The sequence below is a fragment of the Rhinolophus ferrumequinum genome (assembly GCF_004115265.2).
Source record: "Rhinolophus ferrumequinum isolate MPI-CBG mRhiFer1 chromosome 15 unlocalized genomic scaffold, mRhiFer1_v1.p scaffold_54_arrow_ctg1_1, whole genome shotgun sequence".
NCBI classification, from domain to species: Eukaryota; Metazoa; Chordata; class Mammalia; order Chiroptera; family Rhinolophidae; genus Rhinolophus; species Rhinolophus ferrumequinum.
The window spans coordinates 4708192-4734474 of record NW_022680357.1 but is presented as its reverse complement, the minus strand read 5'-3'; the positions used below and the strand labels follow the sequence as shown (position 1 = coordinate 4734474).

General features: G+C 43.1%; 1 protein-coding gene and 1 long non-coding RNA gene across 5 annotated transcripts; one reads left to right on the top strand and one right to left on the bottom strand.

The window, feature by feature from the left end:
• LOC117019684 (uncharacterized) lies at window positions 1–7642 on the bottom strand. 3 transcript variants are annotated; one of them, XR_004422539.1, is made up of 4 exons: window positions 5575–5691; window positions 4953–5147; window positions 3674–3800; window positions 1–1626 (listed from the first exon to the last, which is right to left on the bottom strand). It is a non-coding gene; the product is annotated as an uncharacterized LOC117019684 (long non-coding RNA). The 3 variants fall into 3 exon arrangements; XR_004422538.1 differs by lacking the exon at window positions 1–1626 and adding an exon at window positions 7612–7642 and having other exon boundaries at window positions 3051–3800; window positions 5575–5664; XR_004422537.1 differs by lacking the exon at window positions 1–1626 and having other exon boundaries at window positions 3051–3800; window positions 5575–5683.
• On the top strand, window positions 5764–20611 carry MEFV (MEFV innate immunity regulator, pyrin). Of its 2 annotated transcripts, none has more exons than XM_033101734.1 (10): window positions 5764–6123; window positions 9759–10592; window positions 12204–12607; window positions 13014–13109; window positions 15639–15869; window positions 16318–16340; window positions 17909–18024; window positions 18202–18234; window positions 18569–18601; window positions 18763–20611. In XM_033101734.1, the coding sequence occupies exons 1-10, from the start codon at window positions 5847–5849 to the stop codon at window positions 19311–19313; spliced, it is 2598 nt and encodes an 865-aa protein (XP_032957625.1). In that variant the 5' UTR covers window positions 5764–5846; the 3' UTR covers window positions 19314–20611. The 2 variants fall into 2 exon arrangements, with proteins under 2 accessions (XP_032957625.1, XP_032957626.1); XM_033101735.1 differs by having other exon boundaries at window positions 5765–6123; window positions 12231–12607; window positions 18763–20609.
• Window positions 20612–26283: the final 5672 nt, after the last annotated feature.

Here is a 26283-nt window from a genome sequence, read left to right as displayed (position 1 = left end):
TAATGTATGTTGACCATCTTTGCACATTAGCATATGGAAAATCACTGCACTGTTTTCAACTGATACAGTGCAAACCATGGAATGGCTTCACCAAAATTTACTAAGCCAGTCCCCTGGTGATAGTCATTTAAGTTGTTTGCAGTTGCTAACTAATTGGCAAGTGTGACAGGCAGGGGAATGTTCCAGAAGGATGACAAGGATTTAAGTAAGACGGTGCCTCTCACACTACCATGCAGGTGGCTACAGTCTGCTTATGTTAACCTGCGACTAGAAAGTAGTCTTGATGGGAAGGACTTAAATAGAATGCTGGAACTAGAAATACAGATAGACAATCTAGCTGGGTGATCTGCTCCCCCCAACCCCCCGCAGTACACTTGGATCAAAGGAAATCTTTCTTGAAGGGGAGATATGCAAAACAGTTTAAAAAGTAGGGGCTGCTCTGGCTGATATGGGTGTCTATGCCTTGAGCCCCCTACTAGGTTAGGTTCCCCCAGGTGGACTTCAGGAAGTCCATGAACGCCCCAAAATGATATACGAAATTGTAAATGCATGTACTCTTTTCTGAACAAAACCATTATCCCTATGGAACATAGTATTTTACTAGATTTTTCAAAAGGAATCACGATACAGAGAAGTTTAAGAATCTGTATTCTAGGGTTCCTAGGGGCAGTGTTTGAAAACCGAGAAAATGGCAGTACAGGTGTTGCCTTTTCTTTCACAGCCCTTACCATGATTGGAAATTATCGCTTACTCGCCCTCTCTCTGGAGATGAGCTTCTAGGGGCAGGAATCCTGCCTGACGTGATCATCCTCACTTCTAACACAGTTAAGTGGTACATACTAGGCACTCGGTAGATACTTGCCCTAAACGTGAGTGAACAAGGTCTACAGGTGCATAAGGGTGGGAGCGCTTTGCAGGATCAAGGGCCTCAGCGCAACCCAGAGGCGCCGAAGCCCAGGAGAGAGCAGCCGGGGACCACGTCTACTCCACTTCCCGGGGTTGTGGTCGGATACCAGCCGCGAAAACCGCGCCTCCTCCGCGCCGGGCGCTCCGCAGCTCTGGCGAGAAACAGGGGCAAGCTGCTGGGGGCTGCCAACCCCATCCACAGCAGCGCGGCGCCGCGCAGCCGCGAGACTCCCAGAGAGCCCGCCCACCCGTCCTCTGATTGGTTCACAAACTCCCGGAAACCCGGAGATGTACTTCAAAGAGTCGCCAGCGCTTTTGTACAATCGGCGCGCGAGACCAAGGCAGTCGTGGGGCCGGGTGGGGTGGCAGGAGCGGGCGCGGGGGGTGCGTCGCGCCTCTCGGGGCTTCCCTCATCTCGAGCATGTCCCGAGGCCCCGCGGAGATAAGAGTGCCGAGCGGGCCTGGACCCCGGCGCCGGCCTGTCTGTCGGGGCGCTGCGCTGACACTTATTTATCCTCCCGCCGCTCTTCCCCTTCCTGCCACAAGCCACTTCCCCTCCGAGCTGTTGCCCCAGGGAGATACTGCCGACCGTGCGTGACACCCGCCAAGACGGCGCCTTCCTGTTCCCGAGACGGGAACCGCAGGGTGTGGGCGGAGGAGGTCCTGGAGGCAGAAATCTTCCGTCCACCTTCACCGACACGGCCCATGACGTGTCAGGCGCTGGAATACCAAAGAATGAAGTTGACACTTACCCCACGGTGCCAGGCACTTTTGCATACTTTCTTTCTCATTGAATTCCCCAACAACCCATTTGACAGAAAGCACGCTCAAAGAAGTCGAGTAACTTGACCAGGTCACAGGGGTCCTAGATCTTGGAGTCCCGTATTTCCCCCCACAACTTTGTGCGGCTTCCAAACTGAACAGTTTCAATAAGAGGTGGTGAGCGGGAAAGACAGAAGCACGGGGCAGGAGAGGGTCAGCTCTGCTGGGGGTGAAAGGACCGGGAGGTGTGAGAGTGGGGACAGGATTATGTAAACCGAAACTCAAAGGGTGTGGGGGAGAGCAGTTGCCTTCCAGGCAATTGTTTTCCTCCTTCACTGATCTGTAAGCCTTTGGCGGTCAGGAGCTGTATGCCCAAAGTCTGCCTCCTAGAGGGTCCCTTATAAATAGTGGTAGAACAAAACTTTTTCAGTTTTTAAAATGTTTAAATACACAGAAAAATTTAAAGAGTGAAATAAACAACCACTGACCACCTAGAGTTAACAATCGGAATAATGTGTACAAACACTTTATAGCTTACAAAGCCTCTTGCTTAATATTACCATACTGCAAATGAAGTTCTCATTGGGGACCTATTCAGATCCCATTACTGGACTACCTCAACAGGTCAAGGTCACCCTTTGCATCCCACGTTGGGAAGCTGGCTTCCTCTCCCTCTGTCTCCATTCTGATTAGGAGGTTGCACGTTGTCCCAGAACCCCGTTTGCCCTCAGCACAGCTACAAGTATGTTTCTCAGTGGGAGGTTCATTGCCTGAAAATTCATTTAGAACTTTAGTGGTTAGCTCTTCAAAGTCTCAGATTTCTCCCTTAAAATTCAACATACTGGGGGGCAAGGGAGAGTTCATGTCACAATGGGATCCACTATTTTCAACTCCAGATTAACACAGGAACTCTTCCATGATTTTCCCAGCAATTCTTCCCATTTTCTCAATAGCAGATATGTATTATATTTAAATACTACTTTATAGACATCCTTTATCGTGATAGTTGGGTGGACAGGAATTATTGCACCTTAGAGGCTAAGCTAATTATAAAGTACTTTCTTACAACTATCTTTTTTCTTATTATAAATAGTAATACATATTGATTTAAAAATCCCAAATGATACAAAAATGAATGCAGTAAAAAGTGAAACCCTTGATGACCAGAAATGGAGTAAAGGCCAGGGTGACGCAGCTGTGTATTACGTGGGCATAAAAGCAGAGGTTGGAACCTTTGTACCAGTTGCACTGGATTTAGATTTATCATGTTATCCCCAAATAAGGGCACTCATACAATCACAGAGGAACAAGAAATAGGAGTTCATCAATACTCCACTTTAATTGTTAAAGATTTAAAATGCATCCCAATAGCTATCATCCTATTTTCACATTTCTTCATTTTAAAAACTCACTGGAATCTCAAAAAAATTAGAGTTTTGTAAGACTCTCTACACCTAGAAAGGACTTAGTAGCATCAAAACACTGCTCTCCAAGAAGTCTCTTTCTCCGAATTGCCCATTACAAAAGATGTCACTGCACTTGCAAAACAGCCTGCTGTAGACTGGAAAGTCCAGTTTCCTATCCACTTGTGGCATAGTGCTTTAGTCTCAGTTTAGAGGAGTTTCCTAGGTAGTCAAGACAGGCCTCAGGGACCCAAGAACACGAAAGACACTGCATGTCATTGCACAATTTCATCGTTTCTGCGTCAGCAGTGGGAGGGTGCCTGGGAGGTGGCTGTGCCGTTGCATTCCGGACTTTGATACAGGTTCTGGTCCCAGAGATACCCAGTCAACACCCTTCTAGCTCAACCTTAGAATTTCACAATCCAACATTTGCATAAGAAATGTGTATTTGGGTTCATCCCTTTTTTTAGGGAAGATGTGGGTTGCGGGTATTTTCTCAGCAGGATCCAGAGAACTGGGTATTATATCAGCTATTAAACCAAAAGCACTGAATCTCTGTAAAATACAAAGCACAATTGGACAATAAGATAAATTCAACCAACCAGAACTCATTGAAGTCTTGATCCCAGGCTGGTCACACATAGGGCTGTTTGTTCGGCCAACCATCAGAATGTTGTCACTGACTTGTGGGAGTTGTCAGTATGGCCCATTTTGATCCTCACTGGAGAGCTGAAAAAATGACATCCATAGTTAGTGATGCATAGTAAAATAAGAAATTATTATGCAGGGAGACAATATTGCAAAGTGGTTAACAGTAGGTTTGAATCCTGGCTCTGGGCAAGTCGCTAAGCTACTAATCCTGGGTGTAAATGGGGATGATGAATTCTGTCCTGAAGGGAGCTGCAGAAACTCTAGGAGATAATGGATATAAAGCAAGTGGTGCCTGGCTCAGAGCAAGCACTGTTAGAGGGTAACTGTATTACCAACAAAACATCTGTAAGCCAAAAATGTCATGAGAAATATAAAGTTTAAACCAGGATATGCAAATGATATCAACTAAGTGATAGAAATATCACCATTTGGTAACCACCATTGTAGCAATTGATTTAAGAAAGGATCCTCAATAGAAGCTAAAACCATGCGGTGAAATATTATGAGAGAATCAGACATTTCTACACAATCATGTTAATTAAGTACAGAGAAAAAAATGTCCTTTTATAATGGAGAGACCTTAGCATGTGTTAGATATACCCTCAAGCTAATAATGAGGAAACAATAACACAAAGCTAAATTGAGGGACATTCTGCTTGGAATGGACTTTTCAAAAAACTTGTCTGGAAAGGATTAAGGAAAAGGCAGGGGAAGTGTAAAAGTGTTCTAGATGAAAAGAGACTACGGAGACATAATAACTAAAAGCAACGCATGATCTCTGATTGGACCCTGTATTGAAAAAAAAAAAAGCTGTCAAGGACAATTGGGGAAATTTGATTTAACAACATTAAATTTCCTGAGTGTGATTACTGTATTCTGATTATTTAAAGTAATATATTTGTATCCTTGTTCTTAGTATTTATGGCACCTAGGGTATTTGGAGTGATTTGTGATAGTATTTTCAATTCATACCAAATGGTTCAGAAAAAACAGTGTGTGCCTGAAAGAATGGGGCGGGGAGGGAAGGAGAGGGAAGGAGAAAAGACTATCACCAAATACTGTAAAATGCAAAGAGTTGGTTAATCTAGGTAAAAGGTATATAAGTGTTCATTGTACTACTATGTTCCCAACTTTTCTGTAGGTTTGAAATTTCTCAAAACAAAAAGTTGGGGGGAAAATCAGAGTATAAAGAAAGACAGAAGCAGTTCTCTGAGGAAGAAGTCAGCTTACCCAAATACAACTTCCATGAGCTTTGGAGCCCCCTCTGGGGCCCTACACTGGGCTGTGAGCTCTGAAGGATGTCTATACCTTTTCCACCTTGTTTCTCCAGCATCCTGGCATGGTGTCCAGAATGTGTTCAGTAAATGTGTATGGATGAGTATCTTTTCCCAGGTAGGTTCACAGGAAGCCAGGGCACAGTCAGCTCTGGAAACAAACAGATCAGGATGGTGGTCCCAGGCATGGCATTATGAGGCCCTTGCTGGAAGTAGCAGACAACTGGAACTGCATCAACAGGGGCAACACCAGGGCTTCTCTCTTGGCAGTGCCCTTCTGGCCTTGCTTGCCTTCTTGGGCAGGGAACCACAAAGCTTGCAGGGCTGTATTTGCTGCTCCCCCCACCCCGCCCCCTGCCCTTCTCACCATTGGCTATGAAGTGTGAATTAAATCCCAATATTCTGGCAGAGAACAGTTGGCCAAAGGGGCTGACATGGTCCTCTCCAATGTGGGACCAGGGGCTCTGTTCCCACCCCTCACCCCCAAATTCTGGGAGGAGGAGAGAGGGAAGCATCTGACTGCCTGCCCAAGGATAAAAAGACCGGAATCCAATCCCAGACTCCCCTCACAGACTTACCCACCACTCTACAGTCCAGCCTTTGGAGATGAGAGCTGGGGCATTGGAGGGAAGGCATTGAGCCCTCCCAGCTGGAAAAGCTACAAAAATCTGCAAGAGAACACAAGCCAGCAGTGACACTCCTCAGTTCCACCAAATCACAGAGCATTTCCTGTGCCTTTTCCGTTATTTCACAAGCTGCCTCTTCTCACTTACCCCCGGGCTCCAGGACAGAGGGCTTCTTCTCCTCCCAGAAGCCAGATAGCTGGCTCCAGCCTCTTCTGGTCAACACCATGGCCAAGACCCCCAGTGACCATCTCTTACACTCACTGGAGGAGCTGGTGCCTTACGACTTTGAGAAGTTCAAGTTCAAGCTGCAGAATACCAGCCTGGAGAAGGAGCACCCCCGGATACCCAGGGGCCAGCTTCAGACAGCCAGACAAGTGAAGCTGGCCTCTCTGTTGGTCTCTCACTATGGGGAGAAGTGTGCTGTGCAGCTGACCCTGCAGGTTCTGAAAGCCATCAACCAGCATCTCCTGGCAGAGGAGCTCCACAGGGCGATTGACCAAGGTAAGTAGGCCCCATGACCCCTCCTCTACCATTGTAACGGCTGGGATGAGGTGGAAGGTGCAAGAACAAGTGCCTGTTCAGACCACGCACTTTGACTTGGGGGTTAGGAGTCCCAGATCAACCATGACGCTAGTGATTTTGACCAAGCAAGTCGCTTTCCCCGCTCTGGTCTTTGGAGACGGGTTAGTAAAGCTAAGCCTCCCAATGGCTTAAAAAACATTTTTTAAAAACGGTTGAAATTCTGACTCTGGGAAGGATCGGGAGAGGCAGGAGCTAGATGCCTGTTTGTACAGAATTCCTCACTTCATTTATGATTAATACTTGTGTACAAACAAGTATCTGGGTAAGCAAAAGGGCTTCCTAACCAATCACATTAATAGGGTTGACAGGTAATCTTCACATTGTTACCCACCTAATTTGTTTTGAGCTCTTTAACACATTTCACAAAGGCATTTTAGAATTCTCAAAAGAACTTTCTCCTTTCTTTTCTTTTCCTTCCTCCCTCCTAACCTCCCTCCTTACCTCTTATCCCTTTTTCTTTCTCTCCTTCCCTCTCTCCCTCTTTCTCTCATCTTTTCTTTTTATCCCTTCTTCCTTCCCTCTCCTGGTTCTTCTGCTGCCCTTTTGCTGTACTTTCTGATTTTATTACATTGTGATCAAAGAAATGTGGCCTACTCAATTTCTGCTTTTAAAGACTTTGAGGTTGGGGGTGGGGGGTAATACATGATCAGTTGAAAAAAATATTCTTTGGTGTCTGAATTTTTCTTCTATTTCTAAACTTTGACAATACATCAGAAATGCTTTTCACGTGTTTAAATGTGGTAGAACAGTTTAAATAACAAAAATTCTCTGTTCTTTCAAAGAGCAATAAGATTAAACCAACTCTAATCTGAGTCTGTAATAATTTGATGAATAGAATTTTTAAATTACTTTTTCATGTTTTAAAATCTGGTTATTAGCCCATCCAGGGTTTCTCATCAGTTCTTGAGCTAGTTTTGGTAACTTATGTTTTCCTAAAACACAAAGCCAACAGCAAAGTGTTTTAAACAACTTTAAAGTAATTTTATTCTTCTTTATTTTTTGTGTTTTGTCTTTTTCTTAAAGTAATTTTAATACAAGTTTCTTCAAACCAAATATTAAGGTGCTAATAATAGGTTATCTTCATTTCTTTGTTAGAGTAGTGGTTTTAAAATTATGTCCCAGGAAGATATTTCAGGGATTCTCTAGAATGTTAGCAAATACTTGATGCAAATGTTACTACTTTTTTAACTTAAAAAAGCTAATAAATTCGTATTAAAATGTATCATTAACCAAATTTTAAAATACTGAAGGCCACCAGTGTGACAGTTCGTGCTGTACTTGAACTCCTTATTATGTAGACCTTCGATAATATTAAGACTTTCCTGTCATTTCTGTTTAATTAACCAGTATCCTGAAATTTCAAAGCAAGCTGTTTTTTCAAAAAAATTACCATTTACACTTACTTACCTATGTGAATTAGGATTTTCTGCACCTCCTGAAACCAAAAGGAAAAAAAAGCAGAAATAATTTAGTTTCTGAAGTTTTAACTGTCCTTCATAACCCGATTTCAAATTTTTGCACCAATCAAACACCTTAGTTCTTTTTTCCCCAGTTTTATTAAGAAAAAAATTGACACATCACTATATAAGTTCAAGGCGTACAGCATGATGGTTTGATTTACACATATTGTGAAATGATTACCACATAGGTTCAGCTAACACACATCTTTTCCGACAGTGAGAGAACTCTTAGGATTTACTCTCTTAACACTTTCCAACATATCATACAGCAGTGTGGGAATTCTTTGAGGCCTTGCTTGAAGTTGAGTTTTCCAGAGAAAGGTCCATTTGCTCACTCTAATTACCTGGGGACAATGCTGCGTAGGACCCTCTTCAAATGAAATTAATCTCTTGAAGTTTTTTTGGACTGTATGAATAATGTGAATTTGCACTTGTGTTTACAAATCTTCAGGAGAGATTTTCTTTTTCTACTATATCTGATGCCAGATTGAGACAGGTACACATCCTTACTGTCCCTTTCTGTGTGGAAGGTTTTCTTTTTTTTCTTTAAAACTTTTAATTGGATTTTCAAACATACTCAAGAGTAAAGGGCACTATGAAGTGTCTCCCCATCACCCACCTTCAGTGATTACCACTATTTTGCCATGGATAATACAACTATTCTGCCCCTTGTTTACTACTGTAATTGAATTTTGTTTTCCCAGAGCATTTTGTTTATTTATTTTGAAATTGAAGTAACATTGGTTAATAACATCATGTTTCAAGTGTACAGCATTATAATTTGATACCTATATACACTACAGTGTGCTCATCACCAAAAGTCTAGTTTCCATCTGTTGATCCTTCTTTATTGAATTTTTTAATTAGTTTCTGGTGTACAAAACAACATAATGATTAGATATTTACACCCCTTACAAAGTGATTACCCCAACAAGTCTACTACCCATGTGACGTCGTACATGGCTATTACAATACCATTAACTATATTCCCTATGCTGTATTTTACATCCCATGACTATACATATATTTTTTAATTATAATTGACATTCAATATTACTTTATATTAGTTTCATTATTTTGTATTAGTTCAGTGCAGTGGTTAGACATTTATGTAATTTATGAAGTGATCCCAATAAGTCTGGTACCCATCTTACATTATTGACTGTTCCCCATACTGTATTTCACATCACTGTGACTATTTTGTGACTACCAAATTGTACTTCCTAATCCCTTCAACTTTCTCACCCATCTCCCCAACCCCCCTCCCATCTAGCAAACATCAGTTTGTTCTCTGTAGCTATATTTGTTTTGTTCATTTATTTTGTTCTTTAGATTCTGCATATAAGTGAGATCATATGGCATTTGTCTTTCTCAGTCTGACTTACTTCACTTAGCATAATATCCTGTAGGTCCATCCATGTTGTTGCAAATGGTTAAAATTTCCTTGTTTTTATGGCAGAGTAATACTCCATTGTACGTATGTGCCACAATTTCTTTATCCAATCGTCTATCGATGGACACTGGGTTGTTTCCATATTTTGGCTAATGTGAATAGCACTGCAGTCAACATAGGGTGTATATATATTCTTCAAATTAGTGTTTTGGATTTCTTTGGATGAATACCCAGGAGTGGAATTGCTGGGTCATAAGGTAGTTCTATTTTTAATTTTTAGAGAAACCTCCGAACTGTTTTCCATAGCGGCTGCACCAATTGGCAATCCCACAAACAGTGCACAAGGGTTCCCTTTTCTCCACATCCTCGCCAACACTTGTTTATTGATTGATTTTATAAGTGAGTTTTGTACATCTATAATCACAAATTTATACCAATAAACTAGGGTTTTTATGTATGTATGAAGAATTCTGTTATTGGAATTCTTACATTGGAAACAAGTTCTCCTGCCTAAAAAGTCTGAAAGCACTATTTGAAAAATATAGAGCAAATAATTAGTATGTTCTTATTTAATGGTAATTGAATGCTGTTGTCTAGAATGTTTTGAATGGAACGTCTCTAATTTCAGAGGGGATTTATCTCTTTTCTCCCTTCCCCCGGCCCTTGGCCCTGAGCTCCCAACTGTCTCATTGTCCTTTCAGAATATCCAGTAAGTGGCACCAACTGTTCAGCAATGTCTTGTTCCTCTGGGGAGAAAAAGCCCAAGAGCCTGAGGATACCAGGTGGCCCGGAAGGTGACAGGCAGCGGCAAAATGGTTATGGGGCAGCCAGCCTGCCAGGCGGCCAGCCCGAGGCTGGAAGGGGGGCCCAGAAGAAGCCTCAGGGCAAAAGGAGAGATCAGAAGGTCTCGGAGGGCCTGGATGTGCAGGGCAAGCCAGCGGCCAAGGGCATGACTCTGTGTTCCAGGAGAAGTCCCCTCCCCAATAAGCTGCAAGGGGATAAGGGGAGCAATTCGAGTGTCACCCTACGCAGGAATGCCAGCTCTGCAGGAAGGCTCCAAGGACTCTCTAGTGGGTCATTTGCTGGGTCCCCAGGAAGGAAAGAATGCAAGATACCTGAAGCAAATTTACCTTCAAAAAATAGGCGACCCAAAAGTCTTGAACTTTCCATTACTTCAAGAGAAAGAGAAGCCCCCAATCCAGAAACTCTTCTTCCTCAAGAGAAAAGGAGAAGTGAGAATCTGGACTCAGCAGCCAACTCCAGCGAAGTAGGCACTCTGGATGTAGGGGCTACTGTGGCTCCAGAGAAAGGCTCCAGGAATCTAGAACATTGTGTGATCCTGGGTGGAGAAGCATTCAGGAATATATCTTCCAATGTAATATTGGCTGGAGAGGAGAAGACTTGGGAGCATCCAGAAGCCACAGCACCTTCAGAGAAAAAGGAAATTGAGGGTCCAGAGACCTCTGAGACCTTGGGGGAGGTGGTAGGCAGTGTGCTCCATGAGTCTTCAAATCCTGAAGTCCCTCCATCTTCAGGTAAGAAAGGACCCCAGAATCCAAAACACCTGGCATCCTTAGGGAATAGTGACCTGTGCAGGTATTCTCCCATAAACCTCCTTTTAATCCCAATGTATTTATGTCACTGGATCCTTGGGTGCTCCCTGAGGTCCCCAACCCTTTGGGTATCTGTTGGAGGCTGTGAATCCTAAAAAAAAAAATCTATATATGCACATCTTCACAAAATGGTACATCAAATTTCAGTTAGTTCTTAGACACTCTGAAGTCCTGCTTTAGAATTCCAAGGGCTTCATGGACACCAGGTTGAGCATCTGGGAAAAACTAGGTAAAAATCTCCCCTTCTCCCAATAACCCTATTGCAGTAATGTCATGGGGCTGAGATTCTGCCATTTGCCTTCTCTGGGCAGACAGGAGAGCTGGTGGCTAAAATCCTAGGTCTCTCATACTAAGGAGGAAAAAATTAGGATTATGTTGGGTTGTGAATGGCAGAAACACCATAACAACAGTATCTGAAACAAAAGAGAAGTTTGCTGCTCTTTCACATAAATGACATACAGGTGACCTGGGACAGATGTGCTATTCCATGGCCCAGGAACCCAGGCTTCTGCTGTTTTTCAGCTCTACCAAGTTTACTTTCAAGCTCATGATCTCAAATGGTGGCATCCTCATTCCAGGCAGCAGGACAGACAAAGGAGAACAGTAACACTTAGGGAAGGTTTCCAAAAGTTTCTAGAAGCTAATCCATTTACATCCCTTTGGCCAGAATGTAGTCAAATGGCCACAACTAGCTTCAAAGGAGGCTGAGAAATGTAGTTTTATTTGGAGGGGGAGGAAGCAGCCATATGGGCAGCAATCAATTCTATCTCAAGGGTAGGAGGGGAGAATGGTTACTGAGGGACCTTACTAACAGTTATGATATAAATTCCTGGGACCCTGTGAGAAGAGGAAGTGGGAGGTTACTGATGGATTGTGAAATTTCTTCTTGTATCTTCTGTCATTTCTGCTTCATGAAGTTGTGCTATGGTCTTACTTCAGAGATAGTCATAGCTGTATGTCATCATGGTGGATTATACCCTTCAGCCTCATGAAGTCCCCTTCCTTACTTTCATTTAATGCTTCTTGAATCTGGGTGTGAGAAGTGGTCCATTTGTTCCTTCATTCAACACACGCTTCCCAAAGGTTTACCATGTGCCAGGGACTCTGCTAGGGGCTGGAGATCCAGCCCTGAACCATCTACTGTCCCCAGGGAGTTCCCACTAGAGTCATGAGCAGCCTAGGTGATTTTAAGTGTCAAAGCAAACACCAGTCAGAATGTTTTGCTGTCCTTGTATCACCTGCTAGATCAGTGTATGTGCAGGAGGAAGACATAGAAGTTATAGCAAAAGGCCTCTCCTCTCATCACGATAAATGCCCAAGAATTCCAGGTCTTAGGACTGTCGTGAGATCTAGCCCCTCGCCCTCAGTCCAAGGGGCTTGTCTGCTGCCTTGCTGGAGGGGCCTCAGGGGAGGACAAGCTAGGAAGTGGCCAGTCTAACAGACAACTCATGTGTCCCAGGAGTGGGCTCTCTCTCTCTCTCTCTGTTGTGCTTTTGTATTACTCCTTTGTAATATCCTGGGTTTGTCACTCAGGAGATTTTTCCACTGCCATGTCCCCAGGGAGGCCGCAAGATGAGGCTGTGTGTCCCCTTTGCCGTACCCAGAAAGGAGACCCGGTTGGTGGCACCTGTGTGCATGATTCCTGCAGCTGCTCTGGTGCTTGTAGGGATCCGAAGTCCTCAGGTGGTTGCCCACCCAGCTGCCACCTGTGCCAGTCCTCGATCCCAAGGAATAGTGGAGGCCCCAAGCAGCAGGAGGGCCTACAGATGGTCAGCGTGAGACCCAAGCCCCCCCTGCAATGTGAGCGTCACATGATGCAGGCCCAGTTGCTCTTCTGCGAGGACCACAGGGAGCCTATCTGCCTCATCTGCAGCCTAAGTCAGGAGCACCGAGGACACCGAGTGCGCCCCATCGCGGAGGCTGCCCTGGAATACAAGGTAGGACTTCCTGGCTGGGGGCTTTCTCTGCTGGGCACTTGGAAGAAAGTGACACTGGGAGCTTGATGCATTAGCCAGCATTCTTGAGCTATAAATGGTAAAAACACAATACAAACCAAGACAGCAAAGAGAGAATTTACCAGTTCACGTAACTCAGAGGTCCAAGGGATTCTGACTTCAGGTATGGCTGAACTCAGGTGCTCACAGGAGGTCACTAGGAATCTCTCTCGGCTCTGCTTCCCTCGGTGTGGAGAATTCATTCTTCCTCCTTCCTGAGCACCCCTCCATGTACTCTTGGCTGTAGCACCCTGTTTTAATTCCCGATGTAGATTTTTCCCCTCTAGGATTGGCACTAACTATGGTGGCAGGAGCCAAGTTTAAGCTTCAACAAGTGTTCTTTTTCCAGGAACAAATTCAGAAGCAGCTGGAATATCTGAAGGAGTTGAAAAAATCTGGAGAAGAGCAGAGATCTCAGGGGGATGAGAACACCGCAAACTACCTGGTAAGGCCAAGTCCTTGCCTGGGCTCACCACTGCAGAAGGAGAGAGGGGACCAAGAGTGAACAGGCGTCACCGAGGTTCTGTTCTGGTTCATAGCGAAGCAGAGCTAATCACATATTTAGAATCACCTGCTCTTGGTGTGGAGACAGGGAGATAATGGGTGTCCGAGGATGAGCTTCTCCCTGCAGAAGGGTACCACCCACATCTCCGAGGACCCTGTTGCACTTTTTCATACTCACCACAAAATGGTTTAGAGAAACTAATGTGAGTGGATGTTGCTGATGGATGGAATTGAGGAAAGGTGAGGAGGCATTTTTCAGCTTTAAATACTCCTCTGTATTGTTTTTATTGTTGTTGTCCATTTTTTTTTACAAAAACCATATCGATTTTTAAAATTCAAATGGTTAAAGTAGACATTGTCATTAAAATTGTGGTTTTGTGATACCACAGATTTCAGTAAGTACAAATTATTGGCCTTCCTCTATCAAGTTGGTGTCCAGCCTCTTTCAATGCGTAAGTAGCTTCCATTTTCCCTGCAAGTGAAGGCACCTGCCCCACACAGCCTTGATTTGTCTGATGCATTTCTGTTGGTTGGATCCCATCTCGCTCTTTGAGTTCCAAACTTCTGTTGGGACCCACCACACCATAATGGGAGACAAGCAAAGAAAAAAAAGGGCATAATGGGAGGAGGGTGACATTGGCCCAGGTGTCTGACTTTTGGGAACCTCCTGAATTGTAGCAAAATGAAAACCCTTTCCTGTAATCCCAAGTGGCTTAGAACTTGTGGATGGAGCAGAGGTCAGGGATGCCCCCTGAGGAGGGCGAGTCAGGAGCCTGGGCCACTTAGGGAGACAAGAAGGTTCAGCTCTCCCTTAAGAAACTCACAGCAACATGGGCCCCTATGGAAATAAGATGCTCTTTCCAGAACTTCTCCTCCTCATTCTTTCAATAATAATAATAATAAAAATTAACCATAGGGAAGGGAAAGGAAAAGCTCTTCTTTAAAGTAGAATGCAACTAAAACATAAATAAAAGAATAATTAAATTCGAAATTTCCATTATACAAACACCAATATAACAATTGACACCAACAGGGAACATCAATGAATGCTAAAATTTTTAGATCGTTAGAGGACAAGATATTTACACACTCTCAAAGTGCCACTCCCCAAATTACTTTATAAAGGAAATAATGTACATTTACTATGGAGAGATCTGGTAGACTCTTCCTTAATCAAGCAACTGATCCTAGTATCACAATAATGGTGATGGACAAATGATATTCTTTGCCACTCCATGAGATGTGCTAGAAAGACCACAGCATTAAACATACGCATATTGTATTCTTACCCAAATGCTTAGCCTGAATTTAATCGTGAGCAAGATTATCAGACAATTTTAGAACACAGGCCACTGAACGTGACAACCGACCTGTCCTTAAAAAACAAAAAAAGTCAATGTTACCATCATCAACAACAAAAAGTGAGGAGACATTTTTGGTTTAAAATAACTAAAGTTAGTCCTGTCCTTTTGAGCCAAAAACAATGAGACTTCTTAAGACCAGTCTTAGTGGATCTGAAGGACCCTCTCCCTCCTTGGAGGAAGGAAAAGTTGCCCCAGAGCTACTTTACTTCACTGAAGAAGCTTCCTAGTGATGATGAGAAACAGGTCAATAGAAGAGTTAATGTTTGACCAGTGTGCAACAATAGTGTTAGGTCAAGTTCACTTATATTCAAGTTAGACTGACCATCGCCATTCAGAGCCATACTGAGAACCTTCTGCATGCCAGCACTTTGGGGTGGGGGCAGAGAGTGAAGTTTCCCTCCTGAAGACTTTGGTGGTTCATGATCTTGTCCATTTATGACCCCAGGCAAATGCCATCATCACACTGGCTTTCAAGGAAGGAAGAAGGTAACACCAGGTATCTTAGTGTCCTGCGGCTGCCATAACAAACCCTCACCAACTGAGTGGCTTAAACCACAGAAATTTATTCTCTTGCAGTTCTGGAGGCTAGAAGTCCAAAATCAAGATGTTGACAGGGTTGGTTCCTGCTGAGGGCCATGAGGGAAAGACATATTCCAGGCCTTTCTCTTCAGCTTGTAGATGTCCATCTTTTCCCTGTGACTCTTCACATGCTGTTCTCCGTGTGTCTATGTCTGTGTCCAAATTTCCCCACTCCAGTGGCCCACCCCACTCCAGTATGACCTCATCTTAACTAATGAAAACAGAAAAGACCCTGTTTCCAAATAAGATCACATTTTCTGGTACTGGGGGTTAGGACTTTAACATATGAATTTTGGAGGGAACACAATTTAATCCGTAACACTAAGTTTTAGGGCATTTTCCAAGAGCCATCCCCTTCAACCTTCAGCTGTTGTGGAAGGTTCATTTTGCCTCCTGTTCTGGAATCCAGGCCTCCAAGATGCTGATGAAGCCTTATCTACCTCCAGGAGGTGGGCTTCTGGGGATTCTGTGGGCATACACATCCACTTTACCACACAGACCTCTATACCTTCCTATCCCATTCATAGAAACAAACTCAAATCCAGAAGCAGCGAGTCCGGTACCAGTGGGAGCAGTTGTGCCAGTTTCTGGAGGAGCAAAAGCGGCTCTTTGTGGCCTGGCTGGAGGAGCTGGGCCAGACCATTGGACAGGTCAGGGAGACATATGATACCCGAGTGTCCAGGGACATTGCCCTTCTCGACAAGCTGATTGAGGAGCTGGAGACCAAGCAGTGCCAGTCAGAATGGGAGCTTATGCAGGTGAGTGTGGCTGAACCTGTCCTCGCCCTGCCCGCTGTGCCCAGCAGAATGACGTCGGCTCCCAGTACTGCCATCAGTTCTTCCCAATCCAGTGGGTGAAGCCCTTAAGTCCAAGGGTGGAACTTGATCTTGGTGACTTACAATGCCTCTTTGCCCAGTTCCCTTTGATGAGTTCTCAGGAGCCCTGGGTGGCCCAGAATCCAGGGCACCTCCTGGCATCTCCCAGAAGAGATAAGCAGGGGCATGGGTGCAGTTCCTCACTGGGCTTCACTGCAGGGCTTCACTGCAGGCCCTCACTGGGCTTCCACCTTATGTAATTAGTTAGAATTGGGGAGAGGTGGCCCCAAAATGCTGATACCCTGGGGCTAGGAGCACAGGAAGAGAGGCTAGTAGTCAATGCAGCCCTTAGGAGACTGGTAATGGAGAGCTTCCCTCTTTTCTCTCCTAGGACATCGGATTCACCCTGCACAGGTACCGAGAGGCCCCCTGGTGTTCCCTTGGGTGTCCTGCAGGAAGCATTTGGGGAGTCAGTCCAAGAAGAGAGATGTTCCCAACCCTGAGTGTGGCTCCTCCCCGGGCTCCTCCCATCTCCTGCAGCTACCTAAAGGCTTTCTGGATTTATGTAGGGAAAACAGGAGTATGATCAGGCGGGAGAGCATGGGGTTGAAGACTAGAAAGAATGAACACAGTCTGCCATGCTGACTGTGGCTGCCTAAGAAGCGTCCCTAATAGATTGTGTCCTATGTGATTCACCTCATGAAAACTGTTCCTGCACAAGTGTTTGTGGCCTCAGAGAGGGAAGCACTTTCCAAGAGTAGAGCTGCTAAGCCCAGAAGGCAGGGAAGGAAGCTGGACTTTACATCAGCCCAGGAGCTTTGTAAAGGATTTTGTAAAATCCTGACATCCAGGCCGTGGCAGATGAGCTAAATCTAAATTCTTCAGTAGCGCAACCCAGGAATAAATTTTTTATAGTCTTTTTTGTTGTTGTTGGTAAAATACAGTAACATAAAATTTACCATTTTAAGAACCACTTTTAAATGTACATTCAGTGGCATTAAGTACATTTGCATTATTGTGCAACTATCACCACCATCCATCTCCAGAACTCTCTCATCTTCCCAAATGGAAATTCCATACCACTAAACAGCTTTTAATTCCGCCCTCCCCCAGTCCCTGGTCAACCACCACTACTTTCTGTCTTCATGAATTTCACTACTCTAACTACCTCCTAAGTGGAATCATAAAATATTTGTGCTTTTATGTCTGGCTTCACTTAGCATAATGGCTTCAAGATTCATCCACATTGTAGCATGTGTCAGAATTTCATCCTTTTTAAGGCTAAATAATAATATTCCATTGTATGTATATACCAAATTTTGTTTATCCATTCATCTATCAATAGATACTTTCACCTTTTGGCTATTGTGAATAATGCTGCTATGAATATTGGTACAGAGATATCTGTGTCTCTGCTTTCAATTATTTTGGGTACATACGCAGAAGTGGAATTGCTCTATCATATGGTAATTCTATGTTTAGTTTTTTGAGGAACTACCATACTATTTCCCACATCTATCCCATTTTTACATTGTCACCAGGAATGCACAAGTGTTGCAATCTCTCCAATTCCTTGCTGCCACTATTATTTTTTATTTTTTCTTTAAAAATAGCTATCCTAATTGGTGCAAAGTAGCATCTCATTGTGGTTTTTTCCTCATCTATTACCATTTTTTTTCCAACAGAAAGAAAAAGACTAGGTAAGTGTAATTAATCTGACATAGATAATTCTGGGCTGAGCATTTCAATATCTGTACCATTTTAAGGCCATTATTAAAATTCCTTGTGGTTTTAATATCAGTGGTTTTTAAAACACCCAGGTGGTGAAAATCCATAGCCAAAGTTGAGTACCAGTGTTTAGAACCTGAAGTCCAGGGAGGATTTCCTTTGCGAAGCGCAGGCTGAGCTGGGTATGACCTCCTTTCCAGCTCAAGGGAGCTTAGGCCACTCCAGCCCTCTGTGGACAAGTGTTTTGTCTCTAGGGCCAAGACAGTGACTATCCCTGAGCCATGGGCCACCCCTCCAGAGATGAAAGAAAAGTTCCACCTGCTCTACAAGAAATCAGAGTTTGTGGAGAAGAGCATAAAGCACTTCTCAAGTAAGTAGGTTTGGGGTAAAATGGGAGGCAACTGCTTGCTTCCTCCCTGAGATCCATGTAGCCAAGAGCACCCTGTCATCCTTTCTCCACCTCTCCTGGACTTCTGACTCTGCCTTCAGCCTCTCCCTGATCTGTCCCTAGCTGGGAATTTAACTCTAGTTCTCTTTCTCCCTTTAGAAACCCTGAGTTCAGAAATGGAAACCTTCATTGGTAAGTATGGTGATGGTCATGTGCTGAGCAGGGGTTATTGTGATATTCTTTTACACTATTGATTTCTGAACATTATTTAGAAGAGAGAAAAACACCTGTAACAAATGCAAGAGAAAGGTCATGACAGGCCCTCACAGGCTCATTTGGCTAGGTCAACTCATCAGACCATAGCATGTCCAAGGCAGACCCAGGTTTCTGGGAGGAATGGGGTTATATCGAAGCAGAGGAATTGGGGTTCTGAGCATGGGGATCCTTGTCTTTCCTTGTTGTGGGGACCAGGGGAATGAATGGGAATGCTCAGGATTTTTTTCCCCCATCTCCTTTTTCTCTGTAGTTCCAGAATTGGTTGGTGCTCAGGCACACGCTGGTAAGTGCCCAGATCAAGGCAAGTGGCCTTGGCCTGATAGGTCCTTGTGCTGTCCCCTGATAGGTCCCTGTGAACAGCCCTGTACATTTCCTGGAGGTGGGAAGAACCTGTGGGGATGTTGCCCATGGACCCCCAGCTAGGTATTCTAATTCTCTCTGCAGTTAATGTGGTTTTGGACGCAGAAACCGCCCACCCCGACCTCATCTTCTCTGATGACCTGAAGAGTGTGAGACTTGGAAACAAGTGCAACAATCTGCCTGACAGTCCAGAAAGATTTGATAGCTGCATCATGGCCTTGGGCTCTCCGAGCTTCCTCTCTGGCCTCCATTACTGGGAAGTGGAGGTGGGAGACAAGACAGGGTGGGTCCTGGGCATCTGCAAGGCGTCCACAAGCAGAAAGGGGAGCATGACTTTGTCACCGGAGAATGGCTACTGGGTGATAATGATGAAAGGAAGGGAGTACCAGGTGTCCACGTCTCCCCCAACCCGCCTGAAGATGAGGGAGCCCCCCAGGCGTGTGGGCATCTTCCTGGACTACAATGCTAGAGACATTTCCTTTTACAATGTGACAGCCAAATCCCACATCTACACATTCACTAGCTTCTCTTCCTCTGGGCCCCTCAAACCTATCTTCAGCCCTGGGACACATGATGGAGGGAAGAACATGGATCCTCTTACCATCTGTCCAGTGGGTTTCCTGGGGCCTCACTGACTGCCCCATTCTTGGCATCTCTCTTCCAAGTCCCAGCCTTGTAACTTGAATTCATACACTTAAACATTATTATTAATGTATTATTCATACATTATTAAACACATACTTGGTTCTGGGTGCTTTCGGGAGTATAGGGAATAAGATAATCCCTGTGCTCAGGAGCTTATGGACTAGTAGCAGAAGTAAGCTAGATACAAAACTAATGGTAAACCAAGGGTAAAGAGAACACATGTACTGATGACATGCCACATTTTTCAGAGTAGAAAGTACATGGCGGTTGCTAAATAAATCCATGTATGAATCAGCACCCTAAGATGCTCCTGAGACAGACATCCTACCTTCATTTTCCCTCACAACCCCACAGCAAGGATGTGTTCCCTCATTCTATCCACCCCTGTGTTAAGGATTTGGGAAGTCTAGGGGGGGAAAGCAAGCTGACCGGATTGTTATAAACTATTTTTGTACCTGGATTAATGAACTCTCATTCTTAAGAGTATCGGCTGGTCCTCATAAATAAGTTGATTAGAAAGTTTGATCATAAACTCATTTTTTGTCACTCAGTCGATCACTGTGAGATCCCATTTCCCTACTAAACACCGTGAAAGAGATGGGGCTGTTGTGAAAAAAAATATGTGACACATATTCCAAATGTTGAATTCTGTCCTGATCTATATCTGAAAATCTGTGGGCCTGTGGAATATTAGGTGCTGTAGTTCACAGATGTCCCTTGTATTATCCCCCATTTAAAGAGATATAAAGAAAAGGGATGTAAAGGGAAAAAAAAAATTAAATGAAGATTAAACTCCAAACTCCTCTACCCCAACTCCTCTTTCCACAGCTTCACGTTTAAGAGCCTAGATTAGACTCAGGTTCTCCATGGCTGTGACGCAAGCATAAAACACATGCTTTGCTGTCTTCATGGAGCTTTGTTCTATGTACATAATTCACATTCTAACACAGTTCACATACCTTATTTGCTTATCTGTGCCCTAAGGTTTGTCATTTGTTACTCCCAATTATCCCTTGCTATAACATTTTCACAGACAGCTTCATGTATATGTTCCACCACCTCCCTACACACATAGTTTTTCTCCTGTTATTCCTAACATGGCTCCAGAATGTGAACTATTTGGTAACACTTGTTACAGTTGGCCATACAATCTTCCAGAAAGATTTTAAAAGGTGTCATGCCCAAAGTAATATCTGACGTTTAATTTTATTTATTTATTTTTTTGGCTGATTTAATAGAGATGTAATGGAATTTTACGTGTTTTATTTCATTACCATTTAGTGAGGCTGTGAATTTTTCCATGTGAATTTCCACTTTTTGCTTCATTCCATAAAAATGATACAGCTCTTTACTATGTAGACTCTAGATATTGAACTTAAGTTGTTTATAGTACATCCTTCATAAATATTTTAGATACTAAACATTTCTATCTATAAAATGAAATTTCCCTGTCTATAATTCACATACCATGAAATTCACCTTTTTAAAGTGTACAGGACTTCCAGTCAAGATGGCAAAGTAGGTAAATGCTGTGTTCACCTCTTCCCAAGATACATCAAAATTACAACTAAATTATAAAACAACCACCCTTGAGAAACACCTAAAGACTAGGTGAACAGAATTCCTATAACTAAGGATATAAAAAAGCCACACCAAGACTGGTAAGAGGGGCAAACATGAAACAAGCTGGTTTCATACCCATACGTGGCATTAAGAATCAGTAGGGATTTCTCGGTTTGGAGGTCCCCCTTGAGGAGTAAAGGATCCCAACGCCATACAAGGCTCCCCAGCCCAGACTATTAGTGCTGGGAAGAGGATTCCCCACAACATGTGGCTATGAAAATCAGTGGGAATTCCATCAGGAAGAGAAGGAGGGCTGCTGGAGTCCCCGGTGTTCCCCTTAAAGGGCCCACACAGGGACTTACTGGCCAACTGACTCACTCACTCAGAGTTCCAGCACTGGGGCAGCAGCTCAAAAAGCACTGGGGACATACTGAGAGAAACTAAATTGCCTGGCCTAAGGGAGAGGGATGGAAGGGCAGCTCTCTCCAAGACTAAACTGCTGGCGGGTGCCATTGTTACTTTCTTGAGCCCTCCCCCCACACAGCCTGCAGTTGCAGGCAGTTACAAAGTCTGAGTCTCCATCAAACTCGCCCACCTTGGTGATTTCCTGAGAACCTGCCCTAGCCAACCCCCACACCAGCCCAAACCTTTTCAGTGGCTATTCCTAAAAAGCTTCCAGCCTCAGGCCATACTATGGACTTCCCTAAAATCTCTGAAAGGTCCACAAACTTGAAACAAGTAACAACTGGCTTTAGCATGCCCTGAATATCTTAAGCATCCCCTCACAATAGTGGCAGGAGGCCTTGGTTTGCAGCATAGCCTCTCCCTGGTACCCGCAAATCCAGCATAGGCAGCTACCAACCAATCACTCTGAAGCTCCTATCAGGTGATCCTGGGCCAGGCACAGGTAGTGGCTGACCTGGGGTTGCACCAAAGCCACTCCCACGAAGCCCCAGAAACAACACACCAGGTGGCCAGCTTCACACTATACCAGAGCACAACCAATTAATTCCACAAATGACACACCCAAAGGGTGGACACAGCAGGCACCAGAGTCCCACTAAAGCAAATCCCACTGTGGGGTCACCCCCATACTACAACTCATCCACTATAGTCATGGTCAGTCCTCACAGCCAGTTAGCCTGAGGGTCAATCCCACCCACTGACAAGCCAATAGCAATCAAAGCTCAACTACAACAGGACTGCACACAGAACCCACACAATGAACATTCCTGGAGAAGCTGGCTCAGGTGAGCAGGGAGTCTGCAACACTGGGCTCCATAGGACACCTACTACATAAGGCTACCCTGCCAAGACTGGAAGATGTAGCAGATTTACCTAATACATAGAAACACACACAGGGAGGCAGCCAAAATGAGGAAACAAAGAAACATGTTCCAAATGAAAGAACAGGACAAAACTCCAGAAAAAGAATTAAACAAAATGGAGGCAAGCAATCTACCAGATACAGAGTTCAAAAGACTGGTTATAAGGATGCTCAATGAACTTAGGGGAAGAACAGATGAACTCACTGAGAACTTACACAAAGAGATAGAAACCATAAAAAAGAACCAGTCAAAAATGAATACAGTAACTGAAACAAAGAATATATTAGATGGAATCAACAGCAGATTAGATGAAGCAGATAATCAAATCAGTGATTTGGAAGCAAGGTAGTAGAAAACACCCAATTGGAACAGCAAAAAAACAAAACAAAACAAAAAACAGAATTTTAAAAAATGAAGATAGTTTAAGGGACCCTAAGATAACTTCAAGCATAACAACATTCACATCATAAGAGTACCAGAATAGAGCAAGCAAGGAATTGAAAAACTATTTGAAGAAATGCTGACTGAAAACTTCCCTAACCAGGCAAAGGAAATAGACATACAAGTCCATGAGGCACAGAGTCCCAAACAAGATAAACCCAAAGATGCCCACACCAACACACATCATAATTAAAATCCCAAATGTTAAAAACAAAGAGAAAATCTTAAAAACAGCAAGAGAAAAGCAGTTATTTACCTACAAGGTGACTCCCATAAATAAGACTGTCAGTTGATTTCTCAACTTTGTAGGCTAGAAGGGATTGGCAGAAAATATCCAAAGTGATGAAGAGCAAGAACCTACAACCAAGATTACTCTACCCAGCAAGGTTAACATTTAGAATTGAAGGACAGATAAAGAGCTTCCCAGACGAGAAGAATCTAAAGGAGTTCATCACCACCAAACCAGTATGAAATGTTAAACAGACTTCTTTAATAAGAAACAAATATCAAAAATATAAACAATAAAATGGCGATAACTACACACCTATCAATAATTACTTTAAATGTACATGGATTAAATGCTCCAATCAAAAGACATAGGGTGGCAGAATGGAGAAGAAAACAAGACTCTTATATGTGCTGCCTACAACAGACCGATTTTGGATCAAAAAACACACACAGACTAAACAAAAAAGAAAAAAGCTATTTCATGCAAATGGGAATGGAAAAAAAAGCTGGGGTAGCAGTACTTATACCAGACAAAACAGACTTTTTAACAAGAGATAAAGAAGAACATTTCATATACATTAGTCAAGATATGAAATGCAACCTAACCTAAGTGTCCTTTGATAGACAATTGGATAGAGAAGATGTGGTACATATATACAATGGAATATTACTCAGCCATAAAAAAGAATGAAATCTTACCATTTGCAACAACATAGATGGACTTAGAGGGTATTTTGCTAAGTGAAATAAGTCAGACAAAGAGAGACAAATACCATATGATTTCACTTATATGTGGAACACTCAAAACAGAAACAAACTCACAGATAGAGAGAACAAATTAAGGGTTGCTAATGGGAGGGGGGTTAAGGTGCTGAGTGAAAAAGGTAAAAGGATTAAGAAATGAAATTAGCACTTTCAAAATAATCACAGGGGTGATTACAGCATAGGAAATATAATATTGCAATAATTATGTATAGTGCCAGGTGGGTACTAGACTTATCAGGGGGATAAATGTCTCACCACTATAAACTTCAAACTAATACAATACTGAATGTGAACTGTAATTTAAAAATTAAAAATAAATTAAGTGTACAATTAAGTGGTTTTTAATATAATTCACAATGTGTACAAACATCACCACTAACTTCAGAACATTTTCAACACCCAAAAACAAGCCCTGCACCCATTAGCAGTCACTTTCCATTTGGTCAATTCATATTGCAGCATGTGTCAGTACTTCATTCCTTTTTTTTATTGCTGAACAATAATCTATTATATGGATATACTATATCTTGTTTATCCATTTATCAATTGATAGACATCTGGGTTGTTTCTACTCTTCAGCCATTATAAATTATGCTGCTATTCATGTACAGGTTTTCATGTGGACATGTTTTCATTTCTCTTGGTTTTATCCTAGGAATGGAACTGCTGGATCACATGGTAATTCTGGCAACTTTGAGTGACTGCCAAATTGATTCCAAAGTGGCTAAACTTTTCAAATGTTAATGACCAATTAGTTTTCCTCCTCTGTGGAATGACTTCACAGTCTTTGCCTTTGTCTTTTGTCAGTTGGTAGGAGTTCTTTATATGTTGGGAATGTCTAATTCTTTATCTGGCTTTTTACAATTATTTTGCAGTCTATTTCTTGTTTGACTTTATTAATATTGTTATTTTTCTATTGTTTTTATAAAACTTTATTCTAAATTTGTCTTCATATTTTAACCACAAAGGAAATCACTTTATCTTCAGTGTTGAATTTTTTTTTAAGCGTTTTTTTTCCCCCTTCTTCCGCCTTCCCCACCCCTGGCCCCCACTCCGGTTCAAGCCATTGTTTCTCAGTCTAGTTGTGTAGGACACAGCTCCCTGGCCCATGCTGGTATTATGAGCCTTGCGCTTCCCCCCAGGTGAGGCAATTGGTCACCGGTGGAGGGTTGGCCGCTCACAGCAGCTCGGGGCAGCTCTCGCTGGCTGCTGGCCACTCATGGCAGCACACCGCATCCCAACTCCAGGGAAAGCTGTTGTTCACCATCTTAGCTGTAGAGGGCGCAGCTCACTGGCGCATGTGGGAATTGGACCAGCATTAGGAGCATGGCTCCAACCACCTGAGCCTCCGGGCAAATTTTACAATAGGATACACACCATCATTTTACTTTTTTAAAATGAACTAAACACTTCTCTTTGATTCCAAAATATTGATATTTGAATAATTATTGTTTTTTAAAGTTTTTTAAAAAAATAGTCACATAGATTTATATTTTACTTTAAGGCATCTCAGTTTCCTGTATTCCTTCAACATTAAACTTAATGTTCTCTTAAGTGTTCTTTTATTGGTTATTAAATTCCACTTTTTTTGTATGTAGTATAAGGACAGGAGTCTTATTTTTTCCCTAGGAGAACAGACAGTTTTTGCTAACACCATCTATTTTACACTAAGTTAAAATGTTGCCCTTTCATATAGGGCCCCATATATTCATATCACTTTTGGCACTTACTATTCTTTTTTACTGTTTTATTTATTTTCTCCTAGTTCAAACCACACCGCTTTAATTAAAGGGTTTTTTTTAGTGATTCTGAAGTCTAAAAGGCAAGTTGTTTTTTTTTTTTTTAGTTTCAGTGCTAAAGCCAACTAAAAGGCAAGTTTTTTTTTGTTTGTTTGTTTTTAGTTTCAGTGCTACAGTTTTGACATTAGACTCTTTATAACATATTTTAAAACATGGCCAAGTGAGTCACCTATAATTAGCATTAAGACATTGAGAGGCAGCCGGTTAGCTCAGTTGGTTAGAGCGTGAACTCTGAACAGGGATGCTGGTACAAGTCCCACATGGGCCAGTGAACTAGATGAAGACAACAAGCTGCCGCTGAGCTTCCGGAGGGAGCGGCCGGATGGCTCAGTTGGTTGGAGCTCTATCAACAAGGAGGTTGCTAGTTCAATTCAAACAGCGACTGGACCTGGAGCTGAGCTGTGCCCCCCAAAACTAGATTGAAGGACAACTGCTTGGAGCAGATTGGCACTGTTGAAACACATTGTCCCCCAATAAAATTTATTTTTTTTAAAAAGACATTGATTTACATTACTTTTGTCATCCTGCTGCAAACTGGTGTTCCAGGATAAGGCAACCTCTCCCGTTATCTCAATACTGATCAGTGTACGGAAACCGAGTATGGGAATAATGTAGAGAGAAAAGACGCTGTTAGGCGTTCGTGAGAAGTTGAAATTGAGGACGGAAGCGGAGATGATCCAAGGACTAGAATTTCTTAGAAAATAAGGTGGCCAGACCGCGGTGTTGAAGTTGGCAAACGGGGAGAGAAGGGTCGCCCGGCTCTGACGTACGGGACACCCCGAAGTAAGAGACAGATATAACAGGACACACTACCTATTCAGCGCTTCCCATACTCA